General features: G+C 45.8%; 1 protein-coding gene across 1 annotated transcript; it reads right to left on the bottom strand.

Moving 5' to 3' along the window:
* Nucleotides 1–1,093: 1,093 nt before the first annotated feature.
* On the bottom strand, nucleotides 1,094–8,531 carry LOC123403108. Its single transcript, XM_045097075.1, has 18 exons — nucleotides 8,394–8,531; nucleotides 8,097–8,313; nucleotides 7,829–7,985; nucleotides 7,481–7,617; nucleotides 7,065–7,168; nucleotides 6,880–6,975; nucleotides 6,699–6,789; nucleotides 5,293–5,413; nucleotides 4,971–5,167; nucleotides 4,661–4,761; nucleotides 4,527–4,582; nucleotides 4,124–4,213; nucleotides 3,917–4,016; nucleotides 3,250–3,351; nucleotides 3,099–3,168; nucleotides 1,897–2,051; nucleotides 1,728–1,782; nucleotides 1,094–1,607 (listed from the first exon to the last, which is right to left on the bottom strand). Exons 1-18 carry the CDS (start codon nucleotides 8,394–8,396, stop codon nucleotides 1,540–1,542), a joined length of 1,920 nt encoding a protein of 639 aa, XP_044953010.1. The 5' UTR covers nucleotides 8,397–8,531; the 3' UTR covers nucleotides 1,094–1,539.
* Nucleotides 8,532–19,839: the final 11,308 nt, after the last annotated feature.

The following is a 19,839-nucleotide window of genomic DNA, read 5'->3' as shown; positions in this document are numbered from 1 at the left end:
GCTGGAGAACCGACTGCTGGTGGCGCAAACCGAAGCGGGCTGCGGCCAAGCAGACCCCGCATAGCGATCGTAGAATATGTTGTTTTACGGGTCGGCTACGTGTCGCCTGCTTCGACCCGTAAAACTGTTTTTTCGCGAACTGTAAATGAGTTTTGCGGGTCGGTGTCTTACGGGTCTGCTAGAGATGCTCTAATGCGACACATCGTTTGATGAGGAAAGATAGAGCAACAATATCTTAATCCACATATAGATCTTGGCAGAAAATCCAAGACTTCAATTCTCTCACAAAAGATATTAAATGAGAGTTGTTTGAGAGACAACACTAAGATATGCTCCCTCTGCATGGGTTTATTAGGCCCCTCTTATGTAGATGTTACTGCATATCAAATATATATTCCATGCTATTAGATATAGGTTAAGCCATAGTGCACTGGGACTGCCCTGACAATGGTACGGTCAGAAATCTCGTTGATCGTATTAGTGAACTAGCAGTAAATGTTCTCTATCAATAAGCCTATATATAAATATAGCACGTCATGTATGCTGCTTGAAGCCCAAATACTAGTAGAAAGGAGAACAAAAAGAAGTTTGTGCCTGATCTCATGGAGAGGAAAACTATTCTGCTTTGCCTTATGATGCTTGTGCTGCTAGGAAATTCGACTCACGCTGGTACGTACAAAATCGATCTCCCTATTCTTATATATGCGTTTCCTTCCAACTTCCAACTGAAGTAGAACAAAATCGCCATGAATATTTGTGTCAACTCAACCGCGTGAATCTCTCCGGACGCTTTCAACTTGGGGTTGCTTTACTGATGTGTGTGTGTGTGTGTGTGTGTGTGTGCGTTGTCTACAGAGCATTGCAAAACATACGATGTACCGGACTTCGTTTTTTGCAACGATTTTATATGCATGTACTGGTGCTCGGGCACTTGGAAGAAGAACGTCAGGAGTGCCCACTGCACCGGCAAGTCTCTTCTTCACAGTCACTGCATTTGCGTCGTCTGTCACTAGAGCTGCACTCTAGCACCATGCGAAAACAATGGACATTGATGTCCAGTAATAAAATTTCGTGAGACATGCATGCAAGGACATTGGTCACCAATTTTGGGTGTTCTGTTTGATTTCGATTTTGTCGTGTGTAACCTACAGTAAGATTTAGTGGTTTTATGTGTCATTGTTACACTAAAATAGTTAGTTTTACACAAAATGGCAGAGAAAACAGATGTGGTCTAACATCTCAGCCAGCCTGTCACTTAATGTAATCCAGTGTAGTGAGAAACCCATGCCAGCTAGCCACTGAGGGTTCAAGTGATGTTTGCAACCCTACCCTGCCTGCCCTAGCAGCACCTTCATGTAAGGCATCGGCCGTTACACAGAATAACGAGTCATCCACCGACGGCTACATGTGGATGCCGGCGAGGGGAACGGGTTACGGCACCCCGCATGAGATTACACCTGATGCGACAGGATGCTTGCACTTTGGGTTCCCCATCTGTATGGCTACATTCGCAACAGAGAACTCTTTGGGCAGAGAAGATCAGACAGATACATGCTCATGTACGACATTTCTAACACTCGGGAATCGATCAGCCCAGCGCCTATAACCTGCAACCAGTACAAAAGGGAAGTTAGATAATGATGTTTCACATCACAGATCACACACATCGAATGAGTGCCGTGTTTTCTTCCTCTTCATTTGTAAGTTCGACAGGTTACTGTGTTTACCTGATGCAATGATTTGCTTTTGGTTAAGCTGTTCACTATCGTCGTCAGGGATATCCTGTAGGCCAAATTCAGAAAGCCAACATCAAACAAACACATCCAGAATTAGAAAAAGGAAGCAAATGCATGCGGCAGGAGAAAAATCTCACTTAAGAGATGATGTCATTATTACCTGATGCAAGCTTCTGGCAATGAGGTCAGACAATCTCCCAAGGGTCTTGGGGTCAAAACCTGAGCAGCTCAAGAGAAACTCTTCTGATGTCAACTCCATCACCATCGTGCATAAGCTGGCGGCTGTCATGATGACTGATGAAGCATCTGTTGTTCCTATAAGCTCACACACATTCATACCTAATGATCAGCTCACATTCAAGAAAAAAAAAAGGAGCTACTGGTCAGCTCGTGAAGAGAATCAACAGGAAAATGGGCATCAATATTTAGCATGATAGATCCTCGTATCCTGCTATAGGACTACATGTAAGATATGCCAGATATAACAACAGGCAGATATTCAAGCAGCTATGAAATTATTGTCATGATCATGGTTCAGAAACCAGTGCAAGGTTTCAATCAAAATTGATCCATATATGATCTGACGTGTTTCTAAAAGGGTGCTGGTTTACGACATTAATGACACCATTTGACCGTCAGTGTTTGCAGTGATGTGTATTTGTATTACTTAGACATCAAAACTTCAACAACTCATCTGTAACAATTTGAAAAATAAAGAACAGCCGTAAACTGACCCAGCAGCAGTTTTAAGATTAAAAGAGTTTTTTGAACCTTTGCCAGGACAGCCAATGTGCACTTTGACAACTATGCACAGACCAACAGAGGGAAGTAATTTCTGAAGTATGTCTGATTCCAGTTACAATGTTGAGTACTCCCTCCGTCCCAAAATTCTCGTCTTACATTTGTCTAGAAATGGATGTATATAAATACTAAAACGTGACTAGATACATTCATATCTAGACAAATTTAAAACAAGAATTTTGGGACGGAGGGGGTATATAACAAGATGCAGACATCCAGAGGCAATCGTCTCTTCCCAGATTTTAGTAAAAGAATTTGTCACGCTCACTAAGGGGGCAGCCCGGTGCACGTAGCTCCCACTTGCACAGGCTCCGACCACTTTGGGTCTTTTGTATGCAGCCTTTCCCTGCATTTCTGCAAGAGGCTGTTTCCAGGACTCAAACCCGTGACCCCATGGTCACAAGGATTTCACAAGGATTTGTCACGCTTACTAAATTCAGGTAAAATAAATGAAAGAATCAGACATTTTGAAATGCCTACAACTGAGAGACACCCTAGAAACAATATGTAAGTATATATATCCTTTTCAGCTAATGTAAAGAAATTAGGAGCAGAATGTACCAGCCCATGTAATAAGTGCTTGCAAGAGGCGGATGAAACAAGGCTCCATTTTAATAGGATAATTCTTCCCCTACATAAGTACAAATATGCTATTAGATTTTCTCATGCTATGTAAGAGATTGTTTTGAATTTGAACCATGTAGTTACTCACATTTGACATAATGTTTATGATAGTATCACATGCCAAAAACATGCTACCATCGTCGATCATCATTCCATTCTCCTCGGTCATTTTAATGAGGCAGTCTATAACCTGTAAACACAGAACAACCAAATGAGTTGTACAGGCACAGGAAAAAAATTGAACAAAAATTTGACAACTGTGTTATGCCAAATTTCTATTTTAACAGTTGGCGAACCATAATGAAGTCATTTCATGGATTCACTTCAAATAGTAAACCTCGCATCTAATGTGATTGACATCTAGAAGGAACTACCACAATTATGCCACGACACCTTATATAATGTAACACCCCTGCACCAAGGTAAAATAATATTTGTATAAACATTGAATATTAGCTCTTGCTAGCTCTAAGCCAGGGTGCATAGGGGAGGGGGGTGAACCTATTATTCCATTTAGAAATTTTGGACACCACAGATTCTTCAGAAATACATTTATATTTGTAAACTAATTTTTTTCTAGAAAATAGTAAACCAGAGAGATACCCAGAGATTGTAAATGTTTTCATTATAATTTTAAAACTGGAAAATGGGTGTTGCAACGAACAAGTATAATCAACATTATAAATTATTCCGAGGACAAAATAAGCAAGGAAGACACAGTTCTTATAAAGTTAACACAAAATATGCCTACTTACTGCTTTATAGCCTCCAAATGACACCAAAGTTCTACATCCATCAGCTGTCGTCGTTATTTGTGATAGCATTGGAAGCATGAAGCGAACAGAATAGAACGGGCTGTTTGCAAGAAAGTTAGGTGGTACCATCATCAATAAATTGCATTACAAAGGAAGATGCTCGGTTATGCACAACACCTTCTGAGCACAAAATGGCCAAGAAACTACCTTGATTCATCTTGACCTTCGATAGAAAAGATAAACTCCAGTAGATGTCCAGTCTTCTCCTGGCAGGCATATGGTGTCTCTGCCAGATAGCTGCAACAGAGTAACACACAGATGTAGCTTCTATGAGGGATTACAGGATGTTTGAAACACTTCACTCGTACAATAATTTTGTTTAACAGATTATGTGAATGATGTGCATAGGAAAATATGAAGTGGGTAAAGTACACATGATTTGTTTGTAATTGTCAAAAGTAGTGACTCACATAACCATTCCCATCAAACTGAATAGTCAGTTCGTCACTATAAGTACAAGCATGAGGTGGAACTAGTAATTAGAAAATGGACCTTCCTACTAGCACGGAGAATGCAAAGAGAATAGACAATAATAATAAGAGCAGCACACCTTCCTACTATTCTCACAGCTGCCAGAAGATCATCACCTTTCCTTTGCCCATGGTCCTGTCAAATTTCATCCTGTAAGATTAACTTCCAGTACTAATTTCATATCATCAGAATTCAGAACATCAGAATATTTACCTTTGCATCCTGCAGGAAGTCCAACACTAAACCGATTGTCTCATTTAGTCCCGTAATTACCTGCATTATGGTCCTTTCACAGATGGTCTGACTTGGTTCACCTGCATATGGTTTTATTTTATTTTAAAAGAGAACGCAAGATGACTACTTTAATCAGTTCGTTAAAGCTTCCTATTAGCTGATGACAAACTTCCATAAGATACAAAGGGTGAGAACTGAAAGTTATAAAATATAAAAGAAGAAATGGCAACATGTTACAGAACGTTGTAGCCAGTGGAACCAAAAATAGTGAAGCAAATGGTATACATACCTTCACCACTACTGGCATCTGATATCATTTTGATTATTCTTTCTATCAGTGAAAACAATATAGCCAGGTTTCTCTGTTTCTGGATGATGGCATCATCCGTCTGAGAACTTTTTGATGACTCGTATTTCGAAAAAGCAAGTTCGTTTAGAAGGACAGCAACTTCAACTCTTGCAGATTGTAGGACTAGCAGGACAAATCTACAGAAATTAGAAATTGTTACACAAAACAAAACAAAAAAGTACATCCAGAGTGATGCTTATCTCTGAGAGAGAGGGAGGGAGGGAGGGAGAGGGAGAGATGCAAGAGATGGTGTGAAACGTACTTGTCAACGGAGATCGCATTCTTGTCATCCAGGATTTTATGATCTTCTGACAACCAATTCTCGCCCAGTATGGACATCATGCACTCCGCCAAAAGAAGAGCTTGCAGCTTTTCAGAGGATACTGAAAAAGGCAAAATACTTACAGCGTGTTTGTTTGGGGGGAGTTGTAGATGGGGAATGGGAGTTTAAGGTATATGGGAGTTAAATTCCTTCGATTGTCTCAGGGACATGGGAGTTGAGATGGGAAGAGGAAGGGGAATTAAGAGGTCCAACTCCCTTCGATCTCTTCCCTGCAAGGACCAGGTAATTAAGCGTGGGAGTGGGAATTGGTGTAACAAGATAAAATTGTTCGCTCATGTCCTGTTGTTTAAAGGCTGATGAAGCGTTCATTTTTCTTATCCATACTCCCGTATCGTCAACAATTCTTAGTTCTGTAGGCAGGACCATAAACCAAACAACAGAAAATTACTCCCTCTAGAATTCCCACCGATAAATACTACCACATACCAAACGTGGGATTGGGACTAATAATCTACTTCCCAAGTCTAATTTCTTCACAAACTCCCCCTCATAAACTCCCATGCCCAATCCCTCAAGATGCCAAACACGCTGTTAGTGTCATGACCATGTCAAAAAGGAAGGGGAATTCTAACACTAGTTAGGATTCATTCTTCTGCCCTACAAAATTCCTTCTTACAACACATTGTACCTCCCTTTAGTGAGTAAATACTACAGTTCTATTGCTCCAAACAATCTACACAAACTGCCCTGCAGCTGTAGGAAAATTTAAACCAAATCTACGGCTTATGGGTAGTTGGGTACAATCTACACAAACTGCCCTGCAGCTGTAGGAAAATTTAAACCAAATCTATGGCTTATGGGTACAAGGATAAAAGAGACAACTAGAATAGAAAGAAAACTTAAAAGGTACTGAATTACTGATAGACCTAAGCACATTTCAGTTTATAGACTATCACTGCGTTGGTATAGAATAAGGACCCTGTTAAGTGCCGAACGTCAGGTATGACCACATGGCAACTCCGAACATTTTCGATGGCAAGTTTAGTTACACGAGGATGGCAACTTTAGTTGGCAAGCATGGCAACTTTCGTCCTTCAGTTTATTTTTGACAGAAACTGCCGTGTCAATGGAATTTGCCATCCTTGCGTGACTGGACTTGCCACCGAAAAACGTCATCGCCGGAGTGCCACGCACCTGACGTATGGCACTTAGCATTTGGGTAGAATAATAGTTTATCAAAGTTGCACATATTAGCACTTTCATCCTGGGCAAATACAGTCGATCCTCAAACAGTCAAACCTTCAATGCAAGGTCTATGTTGTCAACTTGACAGTAGAAACAGAAACAATTAATACGTAATTTCAAAATATGAAGCATGGACATACCAACACGGTTTTGGAGAACGTCTATAATCCCACCACGGATATGAGATTTCCAGATCGTGGATGGCATTGACCTCAAAGCATCATGAAGTGGCTTTAGTGTTCCAAAAATACAGAGAAGTAGTTAAACTAAAATCCCCAAAGTACAAATTAAACAAATGGTTGGGGCAAGGGTTACTCTTACAGATTCTTTTTGAGAAAGGAGTGTCGCAAGCATGTGCAGCGATTCAAATTTAACTGCCGTATGAAGTACACCGAAAAGCATAGCAAGAGAAGTCACCTGAATGATAATAGAAATTATAGATCAAATTAGCAACCAGACAGATGAAACATAGAAATATTCCGGCAAAACAGTCCAGTGTGCCATACCATGCTTGCCATGCCCTGCAATTTCTCCACACTCATGCTGTCTGCTCTGAGCTTATGAACAAGTAACTGCAATAGATGAGTGGAAAGCTCTAAGCACCTTGAACCTACAAATAAAACAATCGAGCAATTGTATAAGAATTCAACCTAGCTATGGAAAATATAATGTGTTATTGGACTGCAATACCTAATGGAATCCACCAACCAACCCATGTAAATACTTCTAATTTGGACACTGATTCAATATACTACGCAAATCGTCCTAGGCAAAGCAGAGTACGCAATCAACCATCAGACATCCAGGCGCACAAATTTGAAACGTTGGACCAAGTGTCACTGCTAACATTCCTCGGCAGGATGAAGGAAGATGGAGATGGAATTATTAAGCAAACAAGAGATTGGCCAGAAAAATTTAGTACCCTCTGGGAAGTTGGAGATTTGACTGAAGAGCATGTCCATAACTCCAGGCTCACAAAACTTATATGCTCCATCTTCAGAGGCTATGGCAACCAGCGATAGAAGTTCGAAACATTCTTCAGTGATTGTAAGATCAGGCCTGCAGATGATTTGGCAGTCCATAAGCAAATGTGATTTGCAAAGCAGAGCATCCAGACAGTAAAACAGCTGGCCTAATCTAGATTCGAGAGGATCGCACAGGTTTGCTCTGCTCGAGTGGGGAGCACCGCCAAACTAAGAAATTAATGTTTGAACGCGTACCACTTGAATTGCATCAGTATTAGAAGGAGACAGAGAGCAAAAGTTCTTACGATTTGGAAACAACCTCGGCGATGAGGGGCACGGCAGAGACGACCCCGGCGTCGGCCGCAACCTCCGGGGCGCGCGCAAGCCCAGCAAGCACGGTCACGGCGAGCCGCAGGTACGCCTCCCGCTCCTCCTCCTTCCCGCCCTCCACCTTCCCCAGCCCTGCAGCGCGCACGGAGCAAAAAATCCCCAATGAGACACCGACACGGGCGCCGCAAACCCACGGGCGAAACGAACCGCAAGCTAGCCACGCGTTCCAATATTGCTTCTTACCGGTGTTGAGGAGGCGGCGGAGGAACCGGGGCCCGACTGCGCGGTAGACCTGGGCGACGGCGGCGGCGTCGCCGGCGCGGCAGACGTTGGCGGCGATGAGGAGGCCCGCCAGCTTCTGCTCGTCGCGCTCGCCGCGGAGGAGGCGGAGGCAGTCTTCGAGCGGCGGGGCGGAGGCCGCAGTCGGCGCGGACGGCGTGGTGGCGACCGGGGAGGAATCCTGCGGGAGATAAGAGGGGGGGAGGTGAGCGAAACGGGTGGCGCGAGGGGGAGGGGGGCTTAGGGTTTGGAGCCGCGAACCATGGGGGCGGCGACGTGCGTGCGCAGGCGTGGAGGGCGGCTCCAGTGACGGCCGCGTCGGAGAGGAGGGGCGGCGGCGGTGGCCGGAAACGTCGGGAGTGTTCGAATTTGGTGAGGGAAAGGCGTGGAGGGGTCGAGGGCGGCTGTTTTTTTTTTTTTTGGAGCTTGAGGCGGCTGATTTGGACGAGCCGAAGTCGGTGGAGGTTTTGGGTGAGGTTCTTCGTGTGGAGGTGCTGCGGGGTTTGACCTGGTCAAATGAAAGTTGCAAGGCAGTTTTCGAACCTGAAATCTTTGGGCCTAAATTTTCAATTTCTGAAAAATCGCCTAATACTAGATGCAAACTGTTCCCCACCGTCAGATCTGAGCCGCATGAGGTAGGTGATGTCGGTCGCTCATCGAGCTTGAGATCTGTGACGCTCGAATAAATAGAAGGGTCTATTCAAAGAAGTTCCGACCATTGGCCGGAGTGAGCTTTGCGAGTCTTATCACTGGATTCATCATAAACAGTTTTAAGGTCGTGACTCTCAAATCGGATATCTTTTTCGTTCACAAGAATTGCATGTCGATGATTTGAAGTTCTTTCTATTTACTATTTTGATGGAATTCAAGAACGAGTAGATGAAAAGAAAGCAAATCATTCACTCCTAAAATGAAGAACTAATCTAGCGAGCTAGCCTCCCGTTATGCGGCAATGCTTGAACAGGACCGTTAACCTTTACCAAGCCAGTTCCCTGTGGTTGGTTTGTGGATTTCAAGCAGTTATGACAAGTAAACATAGCAAGATAGCAATGACGGCCCACAAAGGGTCATCCATACTTGGAGGTCAATTGGACCGGTAGTAGTATGACGCCCTTTGGGATTAGATGGGTATCTAATTAGATTGTCGAGGACACGATTTGACTCCTCTGTTTGATGGCGGCGGTGGTGGAGTAAGACTTTGGGAATAAAATAAGGGTGGAAGACCCAAAGGAATGTGATGTAGCAAGGAGGCATCAGCGGAGGCGGTGCGACTTGCGAGGACGTGAAGGGGGCGAAAGCGGCTCAAGGAAGAAAAGACGCAAAGGGAAGGGTGAGGTCTATTTTAAGTTCAGTGATGAAGCATAGATGAGTCCTTATATCAAAAGTTTACATGCAAAAAGGTTAAGAACATGAAATAAGAGTGAGTAGAAAATGTTGACCATTTTGTATTAACGGGGTGTCATGGATATCGTCAAGGGGAGTGTTTTCAATAGCATTAGTTCCTTATTATTGGCAAATGCATTCAATGAGTCGGTAATTGCATTGTATGTATCGAACAAGCAACAATGATGTGAACAACGGTAACCACAAACGAAAGGACTAGAGCGCATGCAACACGAATACACGGTGAAGAGACGACTTAGGGAAATAGTTTTTCCTTTGTTTTGGAAAGAGAGCACCCCCTCTGATTCCATTCAAAATGAAACCGATGTCTTTCTTAACGAGTCCTAAACTACTAAAGTCATGAAAGCAAAAAACATAAAAGCATAGCATAATAAATAACAAATCAGGTGAAACTGGTATGGCACCTAACAAAATCAGAAAGTAAATTTGGTATGTAACTTATATGACACATCGTAAACTGGACGAAACAACTAGAAATCATCTAAACTGTTATACGAGACCAAAAACCCTCCTCCGGCATATACACATCATCTCCTTCGCTGTCGCACAGGAGAGGAAAGACAAACTTTGACTTGTCACATCATCAACTCTGTTCCAAGCATGTGAACCGACAACAAACTTTCTCTTCTTCGAACTTTGTCATGAGTTGTGCAAAAGATCTCACTTTCCATTTTGTTCGATGAGTCTTACTTCGTAGATCAATGCCTCACGATTCGTCTATTTGTCAGCATAATTGACCAAGAGATGAGCGAATATCCAACTAGCAGATTCACCACCATACATAGATCGTTGAGTTTCCTATTATCAAAGCATGCACAATTTCTGATCTTCCAAATAGTCTAGAAATTCGCAGCTATCCCAATCACAAATGAAGATTTTTGGTAATGATAATCAACAAGGGTTCACTAGGTGGGATGTTAATTATGAATGTTTTAGTGGCGCTCTAGTTGTCGCGGGGATGACAAGAATGCCAATTTTAGTTTGCAAGCTCAGTATTTTTCTTGTGAAAAGAGAACTGCAATGGAGTTGCCATGCTCATCGAGGAAAATTGTCATGAACATAAAGATTTATGGCAATGCAATTCAGCTGACCTTCGTTGTGAGGGATCCCAATTGCAAATGTTTTAATGGCAATTTATATTGTCGTGAGGATGGCATTTTTCGTTTACAAGATTCTAGCAAAAAGAATAAAATGGACTTGCTATGATCGCTTACTAAAATTGTCGACTATCCTACTTCGTAAATGTTGGGAGCCTGAACAAGAACATATCCGGGATGTTTTTAAATTAAAAGCACATTTCAGAATATTTCAGATCAATCTAGCCACGAACATTGTAAGAGTAAATGATGTGCAGTTTTAGCACAACCACAGAGTTGAAAGGTTCCATCATATGCCAGCCTCGATAGATTGAGTTATCTTTTTGTTAGAGCAGCTTCAACACGCCAATGCAAATAGGCACGCTTTTGTTTAGCGTTTTGTGTGTTTGAGTCGGTGTTTTGGGCTTCGGCCCTATCCGTATTTTTCTGATCAGCATCAACACATTTTCATCCCCATGGTCGACATGGTCATATCTTTTGCATACATATCAAACATTGCCCAAAGTTAAAAATCACAACCAAATAAAAATTTCATAGTTTTTACCACCAAATAAAAATTTCATAGTTTACAAAAAAAAAATCATAAACACATTTGAAAGGAAAAAAGAGCCAATAAATATATTGGTTGTCAAGGTGAGCCCACATATGATCTACCAAATCATCTTGGAATTGAATGTGAGTTACCCAATCACGCATTTGATGATGAATTTGGATGAATTGTGCAAATGTTTCGCTCCTCCATACCCTGACACAACATTTTCACCCTAAAATTGAAACCACTGGTCGAAGATTTTATCCTCTTGCTCATCCTCTACAATCATCTTGTGCATGATCATACAAGCAGTCGTCACATCCCCACAACTTCTTAGTGCTCCAAATTCTAGCAGGGCACTGAACGATGCCCCATCGATATTGAAGCACACCAAAAGCATGCTTCACATCCTTTCTAGCATTCTCTTGTGCTTGAGAAAATCTATGCCTCTTCTCTCCTACCGGATTGGGTGTTATCTTCACAAGTGTTCTCCACTGAGGATTAATACCATCAGCTAGGCAGTATCTCTTGTTGTAGTGGTGGCCCTTAATCTCAATGTTGACCTTTGCACAGTTGCATTCTGCAAGCTTTCTGAACACCGAAGAACGTGACAGCACGTTGATGTCACTATGAGAGCCAGCCATGTCAAGAAAAGAGTGTCAAATCTAGAGATATTCCGAAGCCACGGCCTCAAGTGTGATGGTGCATCTTTGACATGCCCCTTATACTTCCCGGCCAAGCATATGAACATTTCTTTCACTTCAATACATACAATGTATGCTATCAAGCATTCTCTGGAACCCCTATCTGCATTGGTCGCCATTAATCAGTATGTATCTGCAGCATTTGGCTCTCAAGTACTCCGAGCCAAACACCGCTACCACAGCCTTGCAGAATTTGTACATGGATTCAAGGCAGGTAGACTAACTCATGTCGACATACTCAACAACAAGATCGTTGAGTATTCTATATGCAAGTATCCGAATAGCCGCAATGCATTTCTAATAAAGAGTAGAAGCCAACATTTTCCAAGACATCCTCCTTGCATACGAAATAATCATAGTATGTCGTCACCCCCTCCCGGATACGATTGAAGACATATCTAGCCATTGGAACGACGCTAGAAGATCTTGGGTTTGAAGAGTAGGGACAAAAGTAGTATCCAAGAGTATGCAATGGTCACTCTCTCTGATGCTATTCAATGCAGAAGCATGGCCCGTGATTGATCCCCTAAACCTCGGCTATTGCCTAGTTATGTGATCATTGACAACCAAAGTAGCAACCACAAACTTCTCATCGTATGATGACGAATTGTAAGAATCACAAATGAAGTGGTTGAAAAGGAACTCATCTCCACTATCTATTTGTACCTTGTGGGATAAACGTCGGACACCTTGCACTCGTGCTGGAAGAAGCAGGTCGGTAAAGAGCTCCGCTCGTCACCTAGTCTAGGCAACATTCGAGGCAACCATGGACCGAGGAAGCGAGGCTTGGAGCTCCCGACGGCGATAGAGGCGAGGGGTGTGGCTTGGCCGTGGAGGTGTTACAATGGCGGCGAAAATAGGCCGCCAACACCAGCAAGAGCGACCAGCAGGTGCAGCGTGCGCCTGTGAGGGCATGTCCGCTGCGGGTAGCTTGTTGAGCGTCCAACTGGCTAGCGGTGGTCGGCAGCGATGAGGGCGGGATGGCGGGGTTTGTAGCTTGTAGATGGGGATGGGGAGGAATGGTCGATGTGCCACTGTATGACGAGCCAAGTGGAGGACAAACGTGGGCATCTCGCGCATCCACGCCGATGCAAGTTAGGCCCAATTTTGGGTCGAAAATAGGTCACGAGCGAACAAATAGGAGACGCTCGTCGTTTGCATCGATGCATTGGGTCGCAGTTTATGTCTGATTCGATTCAAAAGGATCCAAACGGATGCATGGGGACAAAATGCATTGGCGCATTGGGTCACCCTTTATGTTTGTTTTGATTCAAAAGAGTTAATTGTAAAAAACCACCATATTGAAGCGTAGGGTTGTAGAAAACACTCTTCTAGACATTCTTTGCAGAAAACACATAAATTGTGCCTAATTTTTTTGCAAAAACAACTGATCCGTCTGTTTGGGCATTTTAAGCTGGATTATGACATGTCGGGCCCAATTTTGATGACATGCCACGGACAGGCACTAAGGGCATGTGCAATTGTTTAGACGAGGCATGTCTATAATCTCTCTCCATGTCGTCTCTAGACGACACTAACGATAGCTACCACAATGGGCTGTTTTTTTAATCATCTATGGAACTGCACGTTTCGTTGGAATTGATGGAACCATCGATAGCAACCAAATTTCTAGAGCTATAGATCGACTGCAATTCTACAAACAGACTTTTTCTCTCTCTTTCTTTCTTCACCTCAACAAAAAAAAATCCTAGCTGGTCCTTCTTATTGACAACCGAGTGTACATCGTTGTACATGCCCTAACGCCATCGAAGCTGGCGCTGGTGCGACGGCTAGATCGGGCGGCCCATGGGGCCCACGCGGTCGGGCGAGTGAACGAGCTCGTCGTCCCTGACGCACCATGCGCAGGAGCAGCGCCATGGAGACGCGGGGTGTCAGCGAGGATGGTTGGTGCGGGGCGGAGACGCGCGGATCTTGGCAGGGTCGATGGGATCCGAGTCAGCGCGGCCGGATCCGGGCAACATGAGTGATAGATGAAGCTTGGAGGGCGACATATGGCTTCGGTGGGGATGGGCTTCCCGTGCAAACCATGGGGGGAGAGAGACGGCGGCATATGACACTCACTACAACAAATTTGATAATCCGTGACGCGCATTCTGTGACGATTCAATGAAAAAAGTCAGGAAATCATCTTAATTTCACAAACTATGACGTTTTTTCATGAATCGTCACAGAATGAGCGTCATAAGTTACCCCTTTTGTTGTAGTGTCTGGAGGAGAGGGATGCGGGGTCGGCTTGGCGGGAGCGCAGGGGAAGCCGAGGCCAGCAGGAGGAGGAGGGCGGTGACACGACCCGGGCTCCGGTGGGCATCTCCAGTGAGGTTCGGGGCGAGGTGGTCCTGGCGCGTGAGCTCGAGGACGATTGTGTGACGGCGAGGTTCGGCGGCGTTAGTGCCTGTCCGTTACGCCACATCACCAAAACTAGGCCCCATATGTCATAATCCAGCTTAACATGCTCAAATAGACGGGTCAGTTGTTTCTGCAAAAAAAATAGACATAGTTTTTGTGTTTTCTGCAAAAAAAAAATTGTAGAAAAATATTTTCTGCAATCATACGCTTCAGTGTGATGGTTTTCTTCAATTAACTCGATTCAAAAGGACCCAAACGGACGCGTGGACACAATGCATGTGCGCCTTAGAGTTGCTCTTAGCACAATATTCCTCAAAACAATCCACATGAAGACCTTAAACGTCAGGGGTAATTTAACTTTCCACAAAATTTATGTGAAAAAACGAGAATTAGTGGCAATCAACTGCGCGTGTACATTGCATTAACAGAGAAAACATGATTAACGGAAATAAACCATCGAATTTTATCAGGGTCACATACTCACATGTGAGGTGCGTATCCTCACATGTTTCCTGTATGCTGTTCCATAGTTTATCAGTAGCAAAATTATGATCGAACACAGCAGCTGGTTGTTTCTTCTCTGATACAGTTACAGTCTATGCCAACACCACGAAGAGATCTGGAGATCAGCTGCCGGGAAGAACACAGCTAGCTAGGCGATCGCAGGCACCATCGCATAGGTTAAAAGTTTCAGTATTCAGCACTCCGGCCCCTGACCTTGTTCCTAGCTAGTAAGCGACGGTGGCGGCGGCACGGCCATCGCCGCCATGCCGTGGGGTTTCGGCGACGGAGGCTTCATCACCGGCGTCCTCTGTCCCAGACGCCTCGCGTCCCGCTCCACGGCCGCCAGCGCCCTTCCTCCACGCAGCCCGGCGTCGGCGCCGCCACCACCTCGCGGCAGCACTGCATGCAGCCTCGCACCGGTCGATCAGTTCATATGTCAGACAAAAAGTTGAAACCAGGCTCTGCCGATCAGAAATACCTGGAGGAGGACGGCGCAGGCGACGTTCGGAGGCCAGCACCGGCAGAACCAGGACCAGGAGCGCGGCGGCGGCGACGAGGAGGAGCAACCACCACGCGGTGGATGTCCCGCGACGCATCGAGCGAGCTGTGTAACCACTCGAGACTGATTGTCTGGTACCACTGCGCAGACCTGGTGAGATCGCAGGTCGAGCAAGTCCTAAGTAAGTATAGCCAAGGAGATGGCTAGTGAGGAGTGAGAGGTGTGGAAACTCTGAGCCATGTTGACCGTGGAGAGACGCTGTGAGGCAGACAGATGTGAGCTGTTTGTTGTAGTTTTGCGGCATTCTTAAGTAGTGGCTGGATACTGATTGGACTCTCGTAGTCTTGTGTTGACCTCCAAGTCTGAACGGCTGCTTTGTCCTGTGCCGCCTCCCTTGGGCCTTGGCAACTTCGCAGCCGGTGCATGCACCCATGCCCGCGAGTCCACTGTACGCCGACCGCTGCTCGCGCTCGACATCGGCCCTCGTGTTGCACGAGGGGGGTCCTTGAGCATGGAGATGGAGTGGTGATGGCGCCTTTGCTGGTTGCCACGCCCCCCGCGGCTCAGATGTGAGAGCAACTCCAGTGCGTCGATTTATATTGGCGGCGTTTTTATTTTTTTATTCATTTTGATCGACTGCTCACTTGATATCCGTGCTGTTTAATATTTGTGTCAGTAGTGTGTCCAATGTTCGTGACCCATTTCATGTCCGTACACACATTTAAAAAGGCCCGCGGCCGTAGATCAAGACAATGGTCATTGCCATCGCTCAAGGTTCATGTAGCGACATCATGCCAACACCATACAATTCATGCTGACCCGCTTGCCAGTGACCGACACACATGCCAACATACAAAAAAGGGCGGGAGTTTGACCTAAAGACATCGCGGTCGTGGTCATGTCAGCACACTTGCTGGCATACAAGAAAGGATGCCATTCACCACCATAGATCACTCGTCGTCGAACTTGAACATGTCGACCCGCATCTTCTCGAACCACGACCTCTTCCTTGACGTGACGGCGGCTGTGGCCGCAGCGGACGCTGCTTCGTCTCTTGAGTCCGCCGCGTGCCTTCGGCCCTTTCTCTTTGCCAACTGCCTGGCCCGCTCCTCGGGTGTAAGCTCCTTCTTCTTAGGCGCGGTGGCGGTCTTGCGGGGGGCGCGAGGTTTGCCTTTGTGGAAGGGGGCGGTTGTGATGACGGATGAGACGAGGGAGGTGAGGCCGGCAGCGGCTTCGTGGTTGTCGTCCATGGCGAGCGGCTGGAAGCGACTAACGGGTCAAAGGGAATAGTTGACGCGCGGCGCGCACGTCCGTCTCGTATCTGCGCCGACACAAATCAGGTTAAAAAATGGATCGGGAATGAGTCAACAGACGGAGAAAAAATAGACGCTTGTCCGACGTGTTGGGGCGAGTTCTTTGTCCGTCGTGACTCAAACGGACGCACGTGCACAAAAGTTGGAGTTGCTCTAAGTGCCATTATTGAGTAAGAAGATTGAGATCTTTGCTCACGAGGTTCTGGAGATAGTTTTGTGCTGTGCAGGATTTGACGCTGTCCAACGGAAGTGCGCCTTGATGGTCGAAGCGAGGCAGTAAAATGGGTTTTTGTGTCTGTGTGGTAGGGGAAATATATGTTGGTTCGTGGTTGCATACTTCTGCATGATTTTTTTAAAAATTAATTAAAATGTTTAAATAGTTCATAAGTATTTTTAGATTATACTTGACTGCGTGAAAAAACCCGGCATTGCCTTCCACGTAAAAAGCAAAATTTATTCGCTATTATAAATCATTGTTCATTATTTTGACCAAAATTTATCCTTCTTAAATAGAAGTAAAAGTGTAATTTTTTCAGGTCAAGCATATTTTTAAAATATTTTCAGTTTTTTTTTATTGATTGCTAATTTCCGTTTTGCATATAGGAAAGTTTGATGTGTTTCAGCTTGTTGTTTGTCAACTTCTCGCCTAAATATTATGGGTGTGTCTAACGTTTATCTAGATGAGACTTAGAGCATCTCCAACAGACGCCCAATATTAGCGCCGTGCCCAAAAAATCACAAGTTTAGCGCGCGCGGAGTTAAAAATTACACTCCAACAGACGCTGTATAATAGAGCACGCCGTAAAAAATGTTCAGCGCGCTGGGGAAAACTGAACTGGACGCAGTATATTTCGTGCGCGAGCTCGTGCGCGCTGAACTTTTCGTGCGCGCTGAAACTCCTCGCGCTGCCCGTCCCGTCGCGCGCCGTCGCCCAGGACCTCGCCGTCCTCGCCCGGCGCACAAACCCGGCGGCCACCAAGGCCTCGACCCCGTCGGCGCTGTCCAGCCGCCCAAGACCTAGCCGTCCTCGCCCGGCGCACCAACCCGGCGACCACCAAGGCCTCGACCCCGTCCTCGAGCTGGTCGACGGCGGGTCGCGGCGGCGGGGAGGGGCAGGCCGCGGCCATGGCGGGGCGGGGAGGAGCAGGTTATTTTTGGGCGTCTGCTGGAGATGGTACCGCGCGTTATATTTTTGAGCGTCTGTTGGACATGTTCGGTTATCCGGCGCGGTAAAACGCTATTTTAACGCTGTAAAATATTTTTAGCACACGGCTTCGTAGCGCGTCTGTTGGAGATGCTTTTAACAAGTCACATCTAACTCATATGCCACTTGATTTTCATGAAAATTCGTGTAGGTTTTTTATTTTTTATATTTTCTTTGATTACTCAAATGATGTGGGTGGGAGTTAGATGAGACTTTGTTAATTCATATCTAGATGAGAGTTAGTAAATCTGTTTACAGGATTGACTATGTGCATCCATGAATGTAGAAGACGGAAGATCGGTCTTCTTTGTTGATCTTTGTGTGGCACCGAAATATTAAATAGTACTCCATCCCTAAACTAATATAAGAGTATTTAGATCATTATTTTAGTGATCTAAATGCTTTTATATTAGTTTATAGAGGGAGTACAATTCATGAAAATCTCCGTAAACTCATTGAAGAGAAGAATATCATTTGTATCACCTCCCTTGACGCGCACGTCTCCCTCCCTCCCTCCCAACCCTAGCTGCCTCCCCCTCCCCCTCCCTTCCTCGCCGCCGCCTGAGGCAGCCGCCGGGCAAGCCCGGTGCACCAAGGATGGTGGCGGCGGGTCCTAGGCTGCCCTGCCTCTGCATGGGGACCCCGGATCTGGAGCGGCGGCTCCATTGATGAGGCACGGCAGGCTAGCAGCCGTGCGGGCGATGGATTTGGCGTCTCGGCCGCGCGGGCGGCGGGATCCGGTGGTCGTTAGCGTCCGGCGGCGTCTTTTGCGGTGGCAGGTGCGCGCGATCTGGCGCCTCCCCTCCTTCCTTGTTCGGCGGGCGGGCCAGCCTGGTCGACCCGCGCTTCCTCGGGTTGCCGGTTTTGTACAGGAGGCGCTGTTGGTGATCTAGTTCGGGCGAAATCCTTGGTCGGCCATGGTCGGCCGCGTTGAGGCGACACCTGAGGGCGCCGTTCTCCTCCTTGGAGGCGTCGGTATGGAATGATCTCCTCACTTTCCCTTCCCCTAGGTCTTCCGGACGAAAGCCTTAACTTTGTTGGGCGGCGGCGGTGCTCACGGCGTCGTTCCCTTCTTGAAGGCACCGCTTTGGAAACCTTGGGGTTGGGTGGCGCTTGTGGGTGGTGGGCGACGGCGGTGGTGCGGCCCTATCCTAGCATGGATCTCCGTCCGTTGCTTGGAGATGGACTCGCGTAGGTGGAGGTCGTCGTTTGGCGCCATGGTGGCGTCGATGGCGAAGGCACCTGCCAAGGCTGGTACCTTAATCTGATCTGAAGATGGACCAGTGAAAGATGGAGGTGATGACACATGTGAGTGTGTCGGACCGGTTTGTGCCCCGGCCCCGGTATGTGGTTCGGTCAGGGTCTCCGGTTTTAGATGTTAGGCTTAGGTGAGAGGTCTGGGTATTTGGTTCAGCTTGCACCCCTTCATCATATGGATAGGAGTAGCGGCATATGTTGCCAAAATGACGGATTCAGGAATATTGGTGTACTGCTTTATAAGGTCCTTCAGAATAATCAATAATATGACTGCATGCATCTCCCAGATGCACAGGCCGGGGGTCATCCACCTGTTCTAAAAAAAATTAAAGAGTATATAAGTCATGGAAAATGATTCCATAGTATTTTGTATACTTGAGGCATGTCATCATTGGTATTACTCGACCAACCATGAAATCAAAATTTCATTCCTCACACATAAACAAAGATTATTATTTTACGCCCATGCATGTGCCATTCTTAGCCTAGCTCGACAGTGAGTTCAATAGTGATCTCGGTGGTCTTGCCCAGCACGCTTCGCACTGGCATCCCTTGGGAACACATTTGCTGTTGTTGGCTTGGACTATCTTGCACCAGTCACGACAAGTGACTGCATCACAAGGGCCCTCGTAGACCCTAGGGCCGCAGTACTTGGCCATTGCCACATCTCAAAAGTCAAAACCGAAACAAAATCAGGGAAGATCATTGCAAGTAAATATATGGAAGGACATGTATGTGTCTGTAGATACCTGAAGATATCATCAGCAGGAGGGCAAGGGAGATGAATAAGATTTGTGTACTCCTCATCCTTTATTAGTGAGATGTG

The sequence above is a fragment of the Hordeum vulgare genome, chromosome 6H (assembly GCF_904849725.1).
Source record: "Hordeum vulgare subsp. vulgare chromosome 6H, MorexV3_pseudomolecules_assembly, whole genome shotgun sequence".
Taxonomy (NCBI): Eukaryota; Viridiplantae; Streptophyta; class Magnoliopsida; order Poales; family Poaceae; genus Hordeum; species Hordeum vulgare.
This window is presented reverse-complemented; position numbering and strand designations above follow the sequence as displayed.